The following is a 20,953-nucleotide window of genomic DNA, read 5'->3' as shown; positions in this document are numbered from 1 at the left end:
ACTCCTTGTATCAGCTTGAAAAACATGGTTGCATGACATCATCTCCTTTTCGAAACTATGATTTCAACCAGTACAACATGAGCTCTTGGCATTATGTCAGCTGTTATTGTTAAAACTAGTCATTTTTAAAAGTAAGGGTTGACTTTTACCCTTTCCTTTCATTGATGGTCTGTGACGCATGAGAACGAAATTTATAATATACCTTTTAGCCATAGTTTCATTTTAAAGGTTTTGCATGTCATCATATTGTGTCATTCCTATAAACAGTTGTAGTGGTGGATGATGATATGGCCATGTAATAATCTTCTGCATTAATAGTTCGAATGTTTGTAAATGCCGTCTGTTAGTTCTATTTTTGTAGTGTAATTCTATATATGGTACTGAGAGCTCTTTTCTTTTCTGGCGTACATGTGAATTGAGGAAGAAAAAAGATGTTGGAATGCAGAAAGAATTGTTACACAAGCACACTCATAGACACATACAGTTACAATTTGTACCTACAGTGCAACCCATTTGTTATGATGTTTCCAAAGGCTCTGGAGATAGATTCAGACATTTGCATTTACGTTAATGCATTTGGCTTTAATCCAAAGCAATTTACAATGCATTTAAGGCATGCGTGTTTTCTTTTGGAACAACACTAAAGACATGGAAACAATTCTGCACTATAATTTTGGTGCAAATATGGTGTTGTAATGAATGTAAGATTTAAAACAACTGTCCACATGTTCCTCCCACACTGAAAATGCGGGCCATTGCCACTTCCTGTCTAAACCAGACAACTGACTAGCCCAGTGCTCCATCACTTTAATCACTGCAAAAAATACAACTCCTGTTCCATTCGGTCTAGACCACATTAAAATTCCCTTTGATGCAACATGACATTTTACAACATTCAACATTAGTTTGTGCATTAGTCCACACTGCACACTATAATTCACATTTATTTAAAGTGCTTGCTATGGTTTCCACTGTGCAGGGCTCTGGCCAGAGTAGCACCAAATACAGTTTGTGTGATTCAGTCTCTCTTTGCTTTTAACAATAGGTTTAGGATGGGGTCATCCCAAAGGTCATTCCATGGACATTCAGTGCCTGACTGGGGCAGCTGGTCCTGCATGTCTGTTTAATGTACATTAGCCTAATTTAATTTCAAGACTTTTTAATATGTTTGCAGGTTTTTGGTGATCTTGCCTTATTGTTGTTTTTGATACACCGGTTACGGTTATAGTCCTTATAGTTTCCTTGAAGAGATTTGCATTTTACATAAACTGTGATTAAATTATTCAACTTCTCCTGAAATATAGCCTAACTGTGCGTTCACATCGCCACCGGCAAGAGCGTCAAAATTCGCTCTGGCTGCCCTGCCAACAACGCTGTACTGTACATTCAGACCGCCGCCGGCAGGAGCGTCAAAGTAACCGGCAACCAATCGGAATGTAGAAGTCTTCCGCTTGAGAGGATTCCAGAGAACGCAGAGAACAAATTGCTTAGTTGGAGAAAATAATGATAAATGTCATAAATATATAGTGCATACAGCTATATAGTTATATAGTAATAATATATACAGTATCTCACAGAAGTGAGTACACCCCTCACATTTATGTAAATATTTTATTATATCTTTTCATGTGACAACACTGAAGAAATGACACTTTGCTTCAATGTAAAGTAGTGAGTACAGCTTGTATAATAGTGTAAATTTGCTGTCCCCTCAAAATAACTCAACACACAGCCATTAATGTCTAAACCGCTGGCTACAAAAGTGAGTACACCCCTAAGTGAAAATGTCCAAATTGGGCCCAAAGTGTCAATATTTTGTGTGGCCACCATTATTTTCCAGCACTGCCTTAACCCTCTTGGGCATGGAGTTCACCAGAGCTTCACAGGTTGCCACTGGAGTCCTCTTCCACTCCTCCATGATGACATCACGGAGCTGGTGGATGTTAGAGACCTTGCGCTCCTCCACCTTCCGTTTGAGGATGCCCCACAGATGCTTAATAGGGTTTAAGTCTGGAGACATGCTTGGCCAGTCCATCACCTTTACCCTCTGCTTCTTTAGCAAGGCAGTGGTCGTCTTGGAGGTGTGTTTGGGGTCGTTATCATGTTGGAATACTGCCCTGCGGCCCAGTCTCTGAAAGGAGGGGATCATGCTCTGCTTCAGTATGTCACAGTACATGTTGGCATTCATGGTTTCCTCAATGAACTGTAGCTCCCCAGTGCCGGCAGCACTCATGCAGCCCCAGACCATGACACTCCCACCACCATACTTGACTGTAGGCAAGACACACTTCTCTTTGTACTCCTCACCTGGTTGCCGCCACACACGCTTTACACCATCTGAACCAAATAAGTTTATCTTGGTCTCATTAGACCACAGGACATGGTTCCAGTAATCCATGTCCTTAGTCTGCTTGTCTTCAGCAAACTGTTTGCGGGCTTTCTTGTGCATCATCTTTAGAAGAGGCTTCCTTCTGGGACGACAGCCATGCTGACCAATTTGATGCAGTTTGCGGCATATGGTCTGAGCACTGACAGGCTGACCCCCCACCCCTTCAACCTCTGCAGCAATGCTGCATGGCAGCACTCATACGTCTGTTACCCAAACACAACCTCTGGATATGACGCTGAGCACGTGCACTCAACTTCTTTGGTCGACCATGGCGAGGCCTGTTCTGAGTGGAACCTGTCCTGTTAAACCGCTGTATGGTCTTGGCCACCGTGCTGCAGCTCAGTTTCAGGGTCTTGGCAATCTTCTTATAGCCTACGCCATCTTTATGTAGAGCAACAAATCTTTTTTTCAGATCCTCAGAGAGTTCTTTGCCATGAGGTGCCACAGCAATTATCCACCTCTCTTTTATTTTGCTTGGCAACTAATGTTTGGTCGGAACCAATGTTTACACGACTGCGTTCTCTGGTATCCTCTCAAGCGGAGGACCTCTTCATTCTGATCGGTTGCTGCTGAACCGCGTCATAGCTCATTACCATAAAGTTGACCTGACTTCAACTCTCCTCGACCACCACACCATCCAAGATGCGTCGCGCCGCTGCTCGCCGCCGGCTCACATTGATAATGAATGACTTCCTGTCACTTTGACGCTCTCGCCGGTGGCGGTGTGAATGCACAGTAATATCACAAGAATGTAACAATGTCATTCAATCACAACAAATGATTCAATTAATTACTTATGAAGCCACTTGTTTATTTCTGAATGAATCAGTTTTGATCGATTTGGTTGAGTAAATGATTCAATTTCCGTCAATTAATTACTCATTCATAAAGACAGCGGCTGTGTCAGAACTTGCATATTCTCTGAGTAGGTACTTCTTTTGAATAAGTACTTTGCGGCCATACTTTGGCTTTTATGAATTCAGACATAGACCTACTACACTTTTACACGCTGTTTCTGCCTAGTAGGGAGGTATGCATATTCAGATGCAGCCATGTGCTTGTTTACTGGTTCGCCCTGCTTGAACCAGTGTTTTATAATGAATTGGCTGATTAGCTATATGATTGAACTGACTCTCTCATATATGCACTTGCTCATTCTTAAATTAAAATGTATTTTGAAGGAATCGTTTGAATGATTGATTCAATGACAGTTGTCGCCACTAACCTGCAGACTCCCTGAAAAATCCCCATCACTGCTCAGACTTTACTCACCTGTCTAGAACACAGACAAGTGAGTTATAGGCTACAAACAGTGAAAAGCTACTCGACCATTTAGATTTGAAGACCGGAATTAACTGTTAGGCCTATGGGGCGTCAATTGTGTAGGCTATGGCAGGGTATGGTGACTGCCATACCTTGGCTGCCTCGTCAAGTCAATTGGTCAAGTACTTTTTAGGCGAAGTCGCGGCTGGAGCAACAACACAAAGTATGGCAATGATAATCTCAGGTAATGTTTATGTGCTTTATTTAATGTTAAAAGCGTGTAATGTGACTTTGAATATCATTTAGTGCTCCCAGCTTTGTACGCAACAATGGATAATTCAACCCAGATCTTGAAATTAAACAAATGGAAGCAAGAACGTTCAAAATGTGAACAAAACAAGTATATTCTATAACAAAGATTTTTTTCAGTATCTCAGCATGTATTTTTAATAATGTTTAAATTGTGTAATATTTGTGAATTTGTACTTATATCCATTTCATCATTTCATTGCGAGTGCCGTCAAGACTAATCTCCGGTGCCGTGCAAATGCCACGAGAGCCCGCCCACACTCTTTTCTGATTGGCTGTGGTTTTTGATTGATTGATTTTTAGTTTTACAAATGAGGACAATATTTGTAGGATGAACAAAAATGTTTTTGGTCATCATATTAAAAATAACACTTAAATTGGATAATATTCAGACTTTTGAGCTTTGAAGTGCTGGAAAAAGTGGGACTGTCACGTCGAGGGAGTAAGATTGGATGATGCCATCAAGGTCTGCCACACCCTGGTTTTTGGTGAAATGACTCCACATAGCCTATAAATTATATAAATCATAAAAAGTTGAGCACATTCTGTTCATCGTTGTTGGGGTAGTTTTCGCTGGCACCCAGTCATATCAAGGAATCCACGTGATCTGGAAATTCACGTGAGGACAAAAGTCTTTCCATCGCAGATTTCAAATCTGTCACGGGGATTTTCTGCTTTATGACCGCACCTTTACTCGTTTGCACAAAAAATATGATGTAGCCTTTACATCAATATTCCATGGAATCAGTTTTACAAACGGAAATATTTCATTTTTTAAAAGTAGAACAGATGCTGCTTCTCCATTTGACCAATTTCTGCGTTGTAGCACAGTTGATTGTACTTGGGGTCACTGGGTTTACAGGGAATGTCCTGTAAATAAATCTAATGTGTGAAATCCTTCTCCACACTGTTAGACCTCCATTATCTTGGTCTTGCCAAAGACACAAGATTGCCAAGCCACAAAATAACCATTTACTGCTTAAAAACCCACATTATATTTAGTTTTCTTCATTTAGATTCCCACACGTGGATTTATTGATTTTTGGGGGTTGTGTGGCATTCATCTCTGGTGGGAGGTTTGGTCATCTTATAAATCATTTGCCATTAAAATCCAGATGAGAAAAACACTGCACTGCATCATGGTGGTCAGACAGCTGATGCAAAGGTCCATCATTGATATCAGCATGAACTGGAAGAAATTAAATCAAGGATTACATATGGACTTGAGAAAAAACAGACAGTTAAGCACAGTATTAGTCTAGTCCAGAGGCTGTTTGGTGATCTCCCAAAAGTGCCTTATGATCTTTAACCCCAGTTATAGACATTAATATGCTTCATTTGGAATACATCTGTTTCCATTACAGTGCTCATAAATCTCACACATTAATAAATTGCCAAAAAAATGTATCTTAGATGATGATGTGATCTTCTTATAAACAGCACTGCAGTTTAAGTGAGGGCATTAGAGGTTTGTTCTCTTTGTGTTCCAGGGATTCTGTTGTGTGACTCATGATAGTAAGGGAGGTCTTTAATCTATTTTTTCTTTTCTTTTTTTTCATATCTGAGCTGTAGTCCACTGCTTTTATGGAGTACTGGGAGAGTTGTTGTGCTTGGAGGTTCCCTTAAGGGGGAAATGGCTTTTTCTCTCCCTACTCTGACATTGTAAAATGTCAATGAAATAAAAGCAAGGATTTTTGTTACTAGCATTTGCTTTGTATCGTAATTGTTAGTTTCACTGTCATCCATGAGCATGAGTCTAATGTGAGCACAATTGTTAGCAAGTAAACAATGAGGCAAAAATGATGTCAGAGATGTTTTGACATTCTACAACAGAAGATTATTCAGAGAATATAGATGTATTTGATTAAGCAAATATCAGAATGTTTGCCAAGGCTGACACAATCTTTGAGTGCATGTTGACAATTTTTTTTTTTTCATTACAAGCTGTCATGATTGTCACATTTCTTTTTTTCCAAAGCATTTTACATTTTACTCTCCTGGACAGGGAGTCTTCAACCCTTTTTAGTCCAAGAACACATTTGACTGTTATAAATTGCATTAAATAGTGTTGCATTTCAGGCCCTAGTATGCGTATAGTACTGATGTATTTAGTCAAAAACTTGATTACATTTTAATTTTACTTAGTATGTTTTAATGTGAGAGGGAATATTTAGCTGAACTTTAGCATGTTAAAGATGACTTAATATTGTATTGTTGTTTAACACATGTTAATTTTTCAACATGTAAATGTATAATAAGAAGAAATGTTTCTTGAGAACCAAATCAGCATATCAGAATGATTTCTGAAGGATCATGTGACACTGAAGACTGGAGTAACGATCCTGAAAATTCAGCTTTGCCATCACTGAAATATATTACATTTTATGTATTCAAATAGAAAACAGTTACAAACCTGATTCCAAAAAAGTTGGGACACTGTACAAATTGTGAATAAAAAAGGAATGCAATGATGTGGAAGTTTCAAATTTCAATACTTTATTCAGAATACAACATAGATGACATATCAAATGTTTAAACTGAGAAAATGTATCATTTTAAGGGAAAAATAAGTTGATTTTAAATTTCATGGCATCAACACATCTCAAAAAAGTTGGGACAAGGCCATGTTTACCACTGTGTGGCATCCCCTCTTCTTTTTATAACAGTCTGCAAACGTCTGGGGACTGAGGAGACAAGTTGCTCAAGTTTAGGAATAGGAATGTTGTCCCATTCTTATCTAATACAGGCTTCTAGTTGCTCAACTGTCTTAGGTCTTCTTTGTCGCATCTTCCTCTTTATGATGCGCCAAATGTTTTCTATGGGTGAAAGATCTGGACTGCAGGCTGGCCATTTCAGTACCCGGATCCTTCTACGCAGCCATGATGTTGTAATTGATGCAGTATGTGGTCTGGCATTGTCATGTTGGAAAATGCAAGGTCTTCCCTGAAAGAGACGACGTCTGGATGGGAGCATATGTTGTTCTAGAACTTGGATATACCTTTCAGCATTAATGGTGCCTTTCCAGATGTGTAAGCTGCCCATGCCACACGCACTCATGCAACCCCATACCATCAGAGATGCAGGCTTCTGAACTGAGCGCTGATAACAACTTGGGTTGTCCTTGTCCTCTTTAGTCCGGATGACATGGCATCCCAGTTTTCCAAAAAGAACTTCAAATTTTGATTCGTCTGACCACAAAACAGTTTTCCACTTTGCCACAGTCCATTTTAAATGAGCCTTGGCCCAGAGAAAACGCCTGCGCTTCTGGATCATGTTTAGATATGGCTTCTTTTTTGACCTATAGAGTTTTAGCCGGCAACGGCGAATGGCACGGTGGATTGTGTTCACCGACAATGTTTTCTGGAAGTATTCCTGAGCCCATGTTGTGATTTCCATTACAGTAGCATTCCTGTATGTGATGCAGTGCCGTCTAAGGGCCCGAAGATCACGGGCATCCAGTATGGTTTTCCGGCCTTGACCCTTACGCACAGAGATTGTTCCAGATTCTCTGAATCTTTGGATGATATTATGCACTGTAGATGATGATAACTTCAAACTCTTTGCAATTTTTCTCTGAGAAACTCCTTTCTGATATTGCTCCACTATTTTTCGCCGCAGCATTGGAGGAATTGGTGATCCTCTGCCCATCTTGACTTCTGAGAGGCATTGCCACTCTGAGAGGCTCTTTTTATACCCAATCATGTTGCTAATTGACCTAATAAGTTGCAAATTGGTCCTCCAGCTGTCCCTTATATGTACATTTAACTTTTACGGCCTCTTATTGCTACCTGTCCCAACTTTTTTGGAATGTGTAGCTCTCATGAAATCCAAAATGAGCCAATATATGGCATGACATTTCAAAATGTCTCACTTTCAACATTTGATATGTTATCTGTATTCTATTGTGAATAAAATATAAGTTTATAAGATTTGTAAATTATTGCATTCCTTTTTTATTCACAATTTGTACAGTGTCCCAACTTTTTTGGAATCGGGTTTGTATTTTAAATTGTAATAATATTTAAAAAAAAACAGTTTTTACTGTATTTTTGATCAAATAAATGTGGCCTTGGTGAACATAGGAGATTTTCTTACTGACCACACATACCATCCCCAAACTTTTGAACAGTAGTGTATGTTTGCAAATGCACTTGTTTGCATCACAATAGATGTTCTTTACTGAAATAATGTTCAGGACAACTTGTTACAACAAAAAATTGACCAGACAAAAAAACTGTCTGTTTATATGAGCTGTTTAGTGATGGAAATGAGCAGATACCAGCAATTCAGCATGTGATGGATGAACACAGTGTTCCTGTTTGAGATTTTCATAGCTCCCTAATGAATAATACAATAGTATGTCTCTGTTTTTTATCATTCTTTTTTAATATAGTTGTTGCTACAAATGAGTTTCTAGCCAAAAACGTTCAGTTCTAGATTTAAAGACTGAATGAATTGTGATGAACCATTCGACCTAACCAAAGACCTAAGATTTCCTCATGCTCACACCTGCGTACTGAACTCACTCAATCATTTGTTTCTTTAAATTTATTCTGTTTTGACTATCATGGATTTTTAAATTAAATCGGGTAGATCTGAGTTTGTGAATGCGTTTTGACTGTACAAGAATGAAATGGATAATGGGTCCATGAAGATGCATATGCACAAAGCAGTCTTTCAGACTGCAAAGTAAGCATGGCTATATCTAGCTTTTCTGGGACTTTCTTTATTACTGCAGAATTCACAGAATACTAGCCACATAAGTAGGTTGCTTGAATAATCTTTTTAGGAAAATAAACAATAGTTATATATAGAAGCCATTGGCTTTAGTGAACCAGTGATTACAGGTTTGTCATTTGAAAGTTTCACTGGGACAGTATTTACCTCCTAAAGAGAGCACAGGGTAATGAAATCTTTATTCTGTGACTATGAGCTGCCAGTAAGTAAGAACATCATTGGGTGGAGTACACAAATGCTAAGCAAGGATATGGATGGCTTGGCAGTAGACCTTCTCTTCCTCACTCCCACTCTTCAGCTAAACAGCACCAGTCCACAAAGTGAATATGCATTATAAAATGATCAAATATTAATTAATTTTTTGTAAATATGAATGAGTTGGGGATGAAAGGGTCTAATTAGCGTAAGACTGGGTTAAGGCCAACATACAGAAGAACTGCAAAAGATTGCATTTCATATAATCCTACTGCTGTAGTTCAGTTTGTGTAAAATATTCTTAAACGTAAAAACAGCCTGAATGGTTCCTCCATTAAAATTCAACACTGTGCACAGGTGAAAGGAAATCCATAAGATTCCAGATATCCATTCACCTTATTCATCTGGCTAATGCATATTGTTTTATCATTTCCTTACCACATATAATGTCCAATTTCAAATTATGCAGTTAACAGTTATTTCTCTAATGATTGTTTAAACACATTTTGTCCCTCATACAGTATGACATACTTCGGTGATACTGACAGGTTATTGAAGGGTATTTCTGCAAAGCTGAGAAAGAATGAAAATTTTGGGGTGAACTAACCCTTTAAATACTGTTAAAATCAGATGACTTGTAACTTGTATTGGAGTCTTTTTAGCTGCAAGGTGTCTGTACTTTTAATTAAAGGATTAGTTCACTTTAAAATGAAAATTCATGCCATCCTAGGTGTATATAACTTCTTTCAGACGAACACATTTGGAGTTATATAAATAATCACCCCCATGCTCCAAAGCTTTATAATGGCAGTGCACAGAAACCACCTGTTTGAAGCTCAAAAGTTCATCCATCCATCATAAACCTACTCCACATGACTCTGGGGGGTTAATAAAGGCCTTCTGAAGTGAAGCAATGTGTTTGTGTAAGAAAAATATCCACATTTAACACATTATGAAAAGTAAAATAAATAGCTTCTGCCAGAACGCCTTCCATATTCAACTTGTGAAAAAAGCATAACTGACGTTGTGTCAGTTACGCTTGTTTCGTAAGTTGAATATGGAAGGCGTAGGACTTAGCATCACTTCGGCTTCAGAAGGCCTTTATTATCCCCCCGAAGCCGTGTGGAATATGTTTATGATGGATGGATGAACTTTTTTGAGCTTCAAAACAGGTGGTTTCCATGCACTGCCATTATAAAGCTTGGGAGCATCAGGATGATTATTAATATAACTCCGATTGTATTCGTCTGAAAGAAGAAAGTCATATACACCTATGGCTTTAGGGGGAGTAAATCATGGGGTAATTTTCATTTTAAAGTGAACTAATCCTTTCAAGGATTAGTTCACTTTCATATAAAATTTTCCTGATAATTTACTCACCCCCATGTCATCCAAGATGATCATGTCTTTCTTCAGTCGAAAAGAAATTAAGGTTTTTAATGAAAACATTCCAGGATTATTCTCCTTATAATGGACTTCAATGGCCTTGAACGCAGAACGAACGCAGCGCCAGTTACATTTTGTCTGTAAGTAGAATAGGGAAGGCATAGGACATACAGCGTAAGCTTTTTGAAGAATACGAAAGTACGGTTTTGGCGGAAGCACTTGGAAGGCGATCATTTGTTTATATAAAGCATATACATTTACTTTTTTTTTTTTTCGAAAATGACCGATCGTTTCGCTAGATAAGACCCTTATTCCTCGTCTGGTATCGTTTAAAGCCCTTTGAAGCTGCACTGAAACTATAATTTTGACCTTCAACCGTTTGGAGGCCATTGAAGTTCATTATAAGGAAAATAATCCTGGAATGTTTTCATCAAAAACTTTGATTTCTTTTCGACTGAAGAAAGAAAGACATGAACATCTTGGATGATATGGGGGTGAGTAAATTATCAGGAAAATTTTATATGAAAGTGAACTAATCCTTTAAGTATGGTTTTCAGGTACTCTTTACACCTCTGCTTGCATAGTAAACATCTCACTTCTGGACCAAAGACTGCATAAGGAGTAACACTCAGTTCCAAGAAAACCTGCAAATTCACAGTTCAGTGGAAGAGGGGAGGAGAGTTGAAGGGGGAGTGGGGTCGTATGTGCGTCACGTTGGTCTTACTCAGTTTCCACCTGCCAAAGAAAACGATATGCCTCTAAAAAGCTTCTTAACTTGGCTCCACATACATGCTGGCAAATGGGCTCTTTGGACTCAAACACTTAACAAGTGTATCTGTATGAATAAGACAAGAAAAACATAATACAAAAACCATATCTCACTGACTTTCTACATCTAAGCTGTTAGCTATACTGAGAAAGGTTAATTACGTCTATTAACAAGGTTTTAGTCTCTGCAAAGGTTATGCTATACATTGATTTATGATTTATGACATTTGTCTTTTTTTAAGGAGACAAAACTGCATCCAGTATAACATGGTATATTTTGCAATGCAACTAATAACAAACTAGCCTATGATTAATTAGTGTTATTACAGTCCTGTCTTGAATACTTCATTCTGATCAGTCAGTAGTTTCTGAATAATGGCCGTTGTAGAACACTGTAGAACTGCCCATCCGGGAAACCCATCTCTCCCCTTTCTATGTAAGATAATAAAAGTATTTCTGTTCAAAAATATTTCATCTGTTTATGTATTTTTTAGTTAAGTAGCAGTGTAATCTGTTGGGTATAAATAATTACTAAGTAATTAATTGCTGTAATTGAATACTTTTCACTTGAAAAAGTAAAGTAAGTGATTACTCTTATTTTCTTCTGTAATTTAATTAGTTACTTTTGATGTAATTGCATTAAATACTGTATAGAACAATTGGCTGCACTTTATTTTACAGTATGTGCACTTACATGTACTTGAAAGTACTGGGTAATATAAGGTAACTACATGGGTTAAAGGATTAGTTCACTTTAAAATGGAAATTACCCCAAGCTTTACTCTCCCTCAAGCCATCCTAGGTGTATATGAGTTTCTTCTTTCTGATGAACACAATCGGAGATATATTAATAAATATCCTGACACGTTCAAGCTTTATAATGGCAGTGAACATGGGTCAACGAGTTTGAAGCTCAAGAAAGTGCATTCATCCATCATTAACGTGCTCCGGGGGGTTAATAAAGGCCTTCTGAAGCGAAGTGATGTGTTTGTGTAAGAAAAATATCCATATTTAACAAGTTATAAAGTAATATCTAGCTTCCGCCAGACTGCCTTCTGTATTAAACTTACGAAAAAATCAAAACTGATGTTGTGTCAGTTATGCTTTTTTCGCAAGTTGAATACGGAAGGCGTAGGTCGTAGCGTAAGTGTTTTGAACCGCAAGAGGCCACTGGCTTCGCTTTTTTCACACATAAAAATTGACATTACAGATAGTTGTTTAAAAACAGGCTCAAATTCAGTAAACGCTTTCTAAAACAGCTAAATTCGATTGAAACATTTTCAAAAAGGCCTAAAACTACTGAGTAGAGATGGAGAAATGAAGCCTCTTAAATCTTTAAAGCTTTTCTCTAAATGTTTTGGAAAAAGTTTCAAAGCATCAAGTGTCGAAAACAGTGCCATCTTGTGGCAGGTCAAGTTTATAGCAGTCATAAACCTGAGAGCGCAGCTCCGTTGTTTTATCCATTAGGCACAAACAAAAGCCTGACGACGCTACCTGTGTTCAGTTTTCTGATAATATAATTCATATATTAAAGTGTGGCAATAAATTAAATGTAACAACAAAAACAATAATTATAATAATACTAATAATATAATAATACTATAATAATACACTGTTATTTTATTGTTTTTATACTATTTATATGACAGAACTTATGATAATGTAATGTAGTCTGCAGGCTTATATATTTAAAATGTTAGTAAATGGACTTGAACTTCCATATAGGCTACCTGTAGAGCTAGTGGTCTGAGTTCAAACATTCGGACACGCAAAGTGAAGCATTTACATGACTGGAAAGAAAGTGAGACTTTGTTTTTCGTTAATCACATGTTTCTCTGAAAACAATATGTACATTTCGGAACAAAGCCACTAATCCTTTAAGGTTAGGTTTAGGGCTGGGTTTAGGGTTAGTAGGCTTATTACCCAGTTATTGTAATAAATAAGTAAAGTACTGCCGAACAATTCTTTAAAAGGGTCGTATCATGAAAATCTGACTTTGTGCTATAATCGGGTCTCTGGTGCATCTACCAGCACAAAAAATGTAAAAAAGAACAACCCAGTAACTTTGTTTTGGTAAGCCTTTTTCTACAAGCATGTGAAAAATCGAGCCGTTCTTATTGCGCTCCCCTTGTGACGTAGGAAGGGGATCTTATTATAATATTACCGCCCGCTGAATCTGTAGCCTGTTTCCACCCACGGCGCCGCCATTGTTTTCACAAGCGACGAGTAACACTGGCCCTGGAGTGCAGCAGCAGCAGCTGTCCCGCAGTTTAGCTACAACCCTGATCACACACACTTGAATGTCTTCAGCATTACTAAAGCTACGTGAAGGAAGGTGAGTTGTGTCAGAGCAAAACTCTGCAGGACAGCAGCACTCTCTAGCGTTAATTTTGATCACGGCTTGTCTTGAAAAACGAAGACAATTTGACATTCGTCGTAGGAGAAGTCACACTGCACGACTGTGCGCCAAACCTTCTGACACTGCCAGAATTTCGTTGGAGGTAAAATTTGATCGCAACGGTCATTACTCGGTTGTCGGTGAACATGTCAAACTAGCGATCAAAGACTACAGATTTTAGCCTAGGATTATAGGAATCTTTTAGGATTCTCAAAATTTTTCTCAGAGGACCAAATCGTGGCCAAAATCGCACAGTGTGCACCCACCTTAAGTCATTAAAGCCCTGGATACACTGCACGATTTTAGCAATCCTATAAGATCATTACTTTATCACACTGTGCGACATGGATCTACTAAACTTGGGTACGAAATGCATGTAGACTGTACGATGATGACACCTGTTGACTCGTAGGCTACGATGCAAGTTTCTATCTAAGAATAAAATGTCATCAGCATGCGCTGCTGGTAAACAAAACACTACGTTGAATCACACTTTGGCAGTTGTAGTTTTTATGTGTGCTGAAAATAAAAAGGAAGCGGCGAAAGAAGAAGGGAAAAGAGCTTGAGGTAAGCAGTTTTAAGTTTTAGCGCCATGTCGCGTTGATTTCATGTCGCATTTTTATTGGCTGGTCAGTAGACGTAGATCATAGCAGCTAACACACTGTGCAATGATCATGCTGAATTTCTGACACTGTCAGAAAATGATCGTAGGCTATCTTTGGTCACAAGACTGGGAAAACGGCCGTCTTTGAATCTCTCTCATTGTACGACATAGGACCACCGATTAACAGCTACGATCACAGAAATCGCCACGATTGTTTCACGATGGCAATCTTTCGTCTGAGAGAGCCAAAAATCGTGCAGTGTATCCCGGGCTTAACACTAGAATGCTTCACACAACCGTCAGTAAAACACAGGATTTGCACAGAAATTGATTCTCAAAGATGGATCGATACCAACTGATCCAATTGACCCTTCGCCAGGAGTTTGACTGACAAGCGATCTAACCAATCATAACGCCGAATCCGCCATTTTGTCCGACAAAGCCGTCAGGAGTTAGAAGATTAACCTCGGTGGACTTGAACTTGAAAAAGTTTATACAGTTTGTAGTCTGTATAATTCATAAACGCATCTTCATTCTTATTGAGGCTCTCAAACAGTGTGTAGCTTTAGCCACGTTAGCCGTGCAACACGCTATCAAAATCATTCAGAATCGAATTTTAGCAAACATCCACAAAATACATGCCATACCTATGTTATATGCTGCATCAAGAACAGTTTAATGATCCATTTTGTGAGTTATATTTGCTGTGTTAGCCTATGTATGCCTCAGTGTATTGGAATGAGGAGCCAGCTTGGGGGTGGGGAGCACCAGCTCATTTGCATTTAAAGCAACCCCCACAAAAATGGCTTGATTTTGCTCACACCCAAATCGGGGCAAATTTGACAAGCTATAATAAATGATCTGTGGGGTATTTTGAGCTGAAACTTCACAGACACATTCTGGGGACACCAGAGACTTATATTACATATTGTCAAAAGGGGCATAATAGGTCACCTTTAACAAAAACAATAGTGAATTTAACATCAAAATTTAACATCTATGTTAAAATGTGTCTTTATGAAAACTTTTCCTTTTAAATACTTCAGTCAGTTCAAGAATAATTTATGCAATTTTATATTATTTATTTGAAAGAATTAAAAGACAATTTCATGTCTATCCTTGTATTGTTCAACTGGTTGAGGTATTTAGAAAGAAATTAGTTAAAATTACAGTTAAAACAGTGGCATATACAGAGAGTGTAAGAAAGTGAGCAAGCCTCATGCTGGCAGGAGACATGCCTCGTTCAGGTGACCGGCGCGTAGCAGAGCACCTTGCGCTTGCCTCCTGAATCACAGCAGCACGGTATAAAAGCCAGAGGCGGCAGTGGACGGGATGAGAGATCTCCATCAGGATAACTCGCAGAGCTGCTCCGCACACATTCAGATACAAACAAATAACGGTACGATGTTGATGCAGGGAATTTATATACACTTTTTATATACAATGTATATTTTATATATAATTAAAATATCTTTTTGTCTCTCTTTGTAAAAGTTATATTTCATGTAATTGTTCATGAGTATTATTTTACTTGCAGATAATCACTGATTAGTCACCAAAAAGAGGGATGAAGACCATCAACTTTTTTACCGATTTGTTTCTTGTATTCGTAGCCAGTAATGCGAGCGCTTGGATTATCAGAAATGCGACTGAAACACTCTCCGGAACCAATCTCACTAACAATAAATCGGAAACGGGTGATGACGGATTGGCATCAATACCCAAATCAAGGCGAAAACGGTACATTTCGCAGGGTGACATGATAGCAATTCTGGACTATCACAACAAGGTGCGCGCGAGTGTTTTCCCACCCGCAGCAAACATGGAGTACATGGTAAGCAACCCACTCATCCCTTTAATCTTTCCAAAGAAACAATATGATGCATTTTACCCCACATTATCAACACTAGCTATATAAAGCTGATTAGACTGATATGCGGTGCTGCATTTAAATCATTCGACAGCTCCTCCTGCTGGATACAAAAAAATATTAAAATAGTTTATTGTAATAGTATCAAACCATTTAATCCCAAATAAATGTACTTCTGAGGTATAAAACACTTGTTGATTTATTTTACACATAAATTTCAAGTATAAAATAGTGCACACAAAATAGTGTCTTGATTTAATGTAAACATTTTTACGTGGGTGGTGTAAATAGTCACATGACTAGAACTGTTTAATCCCTTTTTTTTTGTTGCTATTATTACAATTATTACGTGTTATAAAGTGAAACAAGTATTGTGGGATTATCAGTCCTTGGCATTATATATACATACATAATCCTGGCATTATAGGCCTACATAATATTAATATAGGCCTAGTGATTTCATGTGAACATTTAGTCACATGACCAGAAATGTTTAATCCTATATATAATCCCATTTGTATATGTATGTATATATATGTGTGTGTGTGTGTGTGTGTGTGTGTGTGTGTGTGTGTGTGTGTGTGGCATTAAACATCTTTGGTCATGTGACTAAATGTTTACATTAAATCACTATATACAGCAAATATAGCTATTTAGTCACATGACCACATGACGAGAGATGTTTTGCACTATGTATACTGTATATACACACATGCATGTATTTATTTAACAAAAATACATACTATTTATATATAAAATATTTATATATAATATAAATTATATATAAATATACATGTATACATGTAAATATTTATTTAATAAATGTGTGTGTGTTTATATATACATAATAAATATACACAGTACACACACTTATATTATGTAAGCAAACCTATTTTGGATGCGATTAAGCATGATTAATCGTTTGACAGCACTAAAATATATTATATATATATATATATATATATATATATATATATATATATATTAAACATCTTTGGTCATGTGACTAAATGTTCACATGAAATCACTAGGCTTGTTCGAGATGAACTACACTAGCCTGCCACCGGCTGGCGAGATCTGCTGGTTGCAGGCGGGGGAGGAGTACAGAGATGGCCGACACCTCGGACATTTTGCTCTCGCGATACTTTGATGGCACATGTGATCGTAAGGCGGCTGCAGTGCCGATCAAAGTCAGACAAATTTTCTAACCAGAACGCATTGCTTTTGTCAGGCAGCATCCAATCTTTGCGCCGCCGCATAAAGTTGAACAAGCCTACTGTGATTTCATGTGAACATTGAGTCACATGACCAGAGATATTTAATCCCACTTTGTCCCTCAAAAAAATATTTTGTTGGGCAGTTTCATTTTATTTGACATGGATTTCATGTGCTTTCCTCCATGGTAAAATTGTAAAAATAATTCTTTTTTTATTGCACACAATTACCAATCATTATGTTTTTATATATATTTTAGCTTTGGGATGAAGGCCTGGCCAGGTCAGCAGAAGCTTGGGCAGCTACCTGTTTTTGGGAACATGGACCTCCTTACCTTCTCCGATATCTGGGTCAAAACCTATCAGTCCGAACTGGCAAGTAAGTCTTGCAGGTGAACAGTTGTTTAGTACTGACACAGAACAACCTCACAGATCTTTATTGTTCCTTGAATAAAGAAGAATGGTGCTCATTAAAGACTTGAAATGTCACTTTGGCAGCATTATCAAATTACAAACGATGAACAAGACTCAAGGCAACAAGCCAGACCAGAATTTTGTGTTTTGGATTCAGTCCAGTGCATAATACTGTTTTTTTTTTCTTTCCTAAATTGCACCCAAATTGTTTCTGCTCCTGCCAGTTACCGCTCCATTCTTCAGATGGTTAAACCTTGGTATGATGAGGTCAGAGATTATGCGTTTCCGTACCCGCGTGACTGCAATCCCCGCTGCCCGATGCGCTGTTATGGACCCATGTGCACACATTACACACAAGTGAGTTTGGTAGCAAGTAATAATTCAGATTAAGCAAAAAGTAAAAACTGGCATGTCTGATGCTATCTGAATGTTACAGATGGTGTGGGCGTCATCAAACCGAGTTGGATGTGCCATCCAAACCTGTTACAATATGGTAGTGTGGGGTGCCGTGTGGAGGGAGGCAACGTACTTGGTCTGCAATTATTCCCCAAAGTTAGTCATGTTTTGTGACTCTAGCCAGATCTTACACCCTACAAGAGCACAGAGTACCATTCTTAGTCTGATAATGCCAGCGCATGACTAAAGTGTAATGCATGCTTGTCTTTGTGGCATATTTTTAAAATAATCCTATTTTTTAGGGGCAACTGGATTGGCGAAGCACCTTACAGAGTCGGTGTGCCATGCTCAGCTTGTCCTCCAAGCTACGGAGGTTCATGCAGCAACAACATGTGCTTTCCTGCCGTCAACTCAAACTTCATGTACTGGTTTAAATAAGCTGTCTGTCATATGTTGAACGCTATTGAGTGCATTTTTACAATGATGTTCTGTGTAATATATCTTTTAAATCCATATGCATTTTGTACAGCAGATTTAGCTGCTTTTTTATGTGATGATACTATCTATTCCAGAAATGGTGCTAATGTTAATACAATCTTAACATGACTGTTTTAGTATCAGCCATCATATTGATGCTCATGGATAGTAGTTATATTTTCTTCTGGTGCACAGATCAAGTCTGTACTGATCACTCTATATAATAATGTTTATATTCCACTTTTATAGCCTACACATTAAGTCCATTACGTCAGGGTTTTTCCAAGGTGCTTAGACATAAAACATTCAAGCTATTTTTTGTTTTTATAGCTGTCCATGTATTTTCAGTAGCAAAAACCGCTCTGAGGTTTTTGTAATGATAACGTTGAATGTATTTTCAACATTTTTATTTGGTCATGTAAAGTTCTCATACGTGTTGAGTTATTTTATATGTTGTGGTGTGTGTGTTACATTTACTGTAGTTTGGCAGTTCATGATAAATGATCATGGAATGGTGCTCTTCAGTGTCAAGTATTGCTACTCTGAATTTGATTAGCTTTTCTCTTTACATTATGTTTGTTGAACAGTAATGTTGCCATGGTTATACTTACATGACCTCAGATTGTGACCTCTACCTAACCCCACATCCTAGTTTTTTTTAGTTCTCTAGGAGAGAGGAGATGCTTCTAAGCTATTAAATTTATATGACTGTGTAATGTCATAAATTTGTATGATATATAATACAAATATTGTTGTGCCAGCATATCCTAACTAACAGTTCTTTCAATTGGTGTCTTACTGAGATGATTAATAACAGATATTTGTTATACATTCCCAGCACACAGTAGCAGTATTGTTTTCTTCTTCTCCTTCTTCTTTTTTAAATGAGAGATATATGTAGATTGTATGCCCTTAAATGAACTTAAACACAAGATATAGCACATATTACACTGTGACCCAATATGTAGTTTAAGTGTTTCTACAGTTTTGTTCTGAAAATATAATAAAGAAGTCTTTACTACTTGTGAGTGTTTGTTTTTAGGTACAGTCAAAGGCTTTATATAGAAAGACAGTGCACTTGTATTATCAGCTTGTTAAGTCATGACGTAGGAAACGCCGTTTCTGGGTCCAAGCCCCGGCTCGTTTCACTTGAGAATGCCATCTCGACGGGCGTTTATGAGTGCTATTTATTCATATTAAACATTTAACATTTTAAAAAGTTAAACATTTAAAATACTTACAGTCTACACAACAGGCTCTGTGCTCACAGCGTCACAGACATTAACAATTTATAAGATGAATCACTGTCTGGCCATCTGGGATTTTGGTCTGGAGATAAAGGTTATGGTTATAATTTTTTGGTAGTATTACACCACATCGTGTGTGTAAATTAGCACCGTTTTTTTTTCTTGTGGTATGAAGTCAGACTTAACAACCGAATAGAGTACCTCAGGGATGACGTGTTTTTGTAGGCCAACCCAGAAGTTAGCGGCGTACAGGTTCCCTCGATCGAAAGCCTATGCATTTTTCCCATAGACTTTTGGAAAATCGCAAAAAATAAGCTCTGTGTTTAACAAAGGGTTATGACACTTACACGTTTTGTCTATCAAGATAATCTTTACAAGTTAACACAACATTTATACATTTTAAAGCCTAAATAAAGTCGTCAGATATAAAAAGCTAACAGTAGGCTATAAACGGACTACAGCACATCATGGTCGCGGATCAACGTCACCACCACCAAGCTTCCTCAAACTTTATTTAAAAAACAACTTTATTTAAAAACATGCTCGCTGATTATGATCTGCGCTGTGTATGAATACTTATCCACTTTTTTCATGAGAAATGCTGTCCAAATGTCCTGTTTGTCATGATGACGTCTGGAAGTAGTCCCTTTTAGCAACTTGTTAGCAACCGCCGTTTTTAAGACACAATAAAGGTTTAAAAAAATCACAAGCGGGTTATAACTGGTGTGTTTTATGTCATAGATCAAAACGTGAAAATATTTAGAGGCTTTGTTAACCACAGACCTTATTTCAGGGGATTTAGCAAAAACCCATTCAAAAAACCAGACTTGAGGGCGATGGAACCGGAAGTCCTAAAATGCTAACTCGCTTCCGTCATCCCTGAGGTACTGTATTATGAATGGGAGAAAGCGCAATGCACAATATGGCGGAATAAGTCCCGCCTTCTAAATTAGATCCAAACGCCGATTGGTAAAGTCATCGCGTCACTGCAGCAGAAGCTCCAGTTCCTGTAGAAACAAGGCGTTTCTCAATGTCAAGGATACTTCCTTGGCAGGACTGGTCCTTTCAAGTCACTTCCTTCAGAGGCTAGGCGAGGCTCCTCTTTAGCATTCGGAGAACACGTAAATGGAACAGACTAGCAAGTGCACGTCATTGCGTCATTATGTCAGTGAAAAGGCAACCAAGCTAACAATTGTTAAATGACGGTCCGGTTGTTAGCCATCAATAACGTAATTTGTATTTGTATAATTTATAATATCAATACGGTAGTAATTTGTACTGGCATT

At 37.9% G+C, this 20,953-nt stretch overlaps 1 protein-coding gene across 2 annotated transcripts; it reads left to right on the top strand.

Moving 5' to 3' along the window:
• The first annotated feature begins 14,544 nt into the window (after positions 1 to 14,544).
• Positions 14,545 to 19,441, top strand: pi15b (peptidase inhibitor 15b). 2 transcript variants are annotated; one of them, XM_051865773.1, is made up of 6 exons: positions 14,545 to 15,448; positions 15,663 to 15,883; positions 17,394 to 17,512; positions 17,772 to 17,904; positions 17,984 to 18,099; positions 18,246 to 19,441. In XM_051865773.1, the coding sequence occupies exons 1-6, from the start codon at positions 15,382 to 15,384 to the stop codon at positions 18,379 to 18,381; spliced, it is 792 nt and encodes a 263-aa protein (XP_051721733.1). In that variant the 5' UTR covers positions 14,545 to 15,381; the 3' UTR covers positions 18,382 to 19,441. The 2 variants fall into 2 exon arrangements, with proteins under 2 accessions (XP_051721733.1, XP_051721741.1); XM_051865781.1 differs by having other exon boundaries at positions 15,587 to 15,883.
• Positions 19,442 to 20,953: the final 1,512 nt, after the last annotated feature.

The sequence above is a fragment of the Ctenopharyngodon idella genome, chromosome 2, assembly GCF_019924925.1.
Source record: "Ctenopharyngodon idella isolate HZGC_01 chromosome 2, HZGC01, whole genome shotgun sequence".
Taxonomy (NCBI): domain Eukaryota; kingdom Metazoa; phylum Chordata; class Actinopteri; order Cypriniformes; family Xenocyprididae; genus Ctenopharyngodon; species Ctenopharyngodon idella.
Note: the sequence above shows the minus strand (reverse complement) of the source record. Positions and strands in the feature narration are given on the sequence as shown.

What these genes read in the sequence shown, in the direction of transcription:
- pi15b (XM_051865773.1), top strand. Translation starts at nt 15,382, where the DNA reads ATGAGAGATCTCCATCAGGATAACTCGCAGAGCTGCTCCGCACACATT. An exon ending in CTATCAGTCCGAACTGGCAA is followed by an intron (nt 17,513 to 17,771) that starts GTAAGTCTTGCA and finishes TGCTCCTGCCAG; the next exon opens with TTACCGCTCCATTCTTCAGA. An exon ending in GTCTGCAATTATTCCCCAAA is followed by an intron (nt 18,100 to 18,245) that starts GTTAGTCATGTT and finishes CCTATTTTTTAG; the next exon opens with GGGCAACTGGATTGGCGAAG.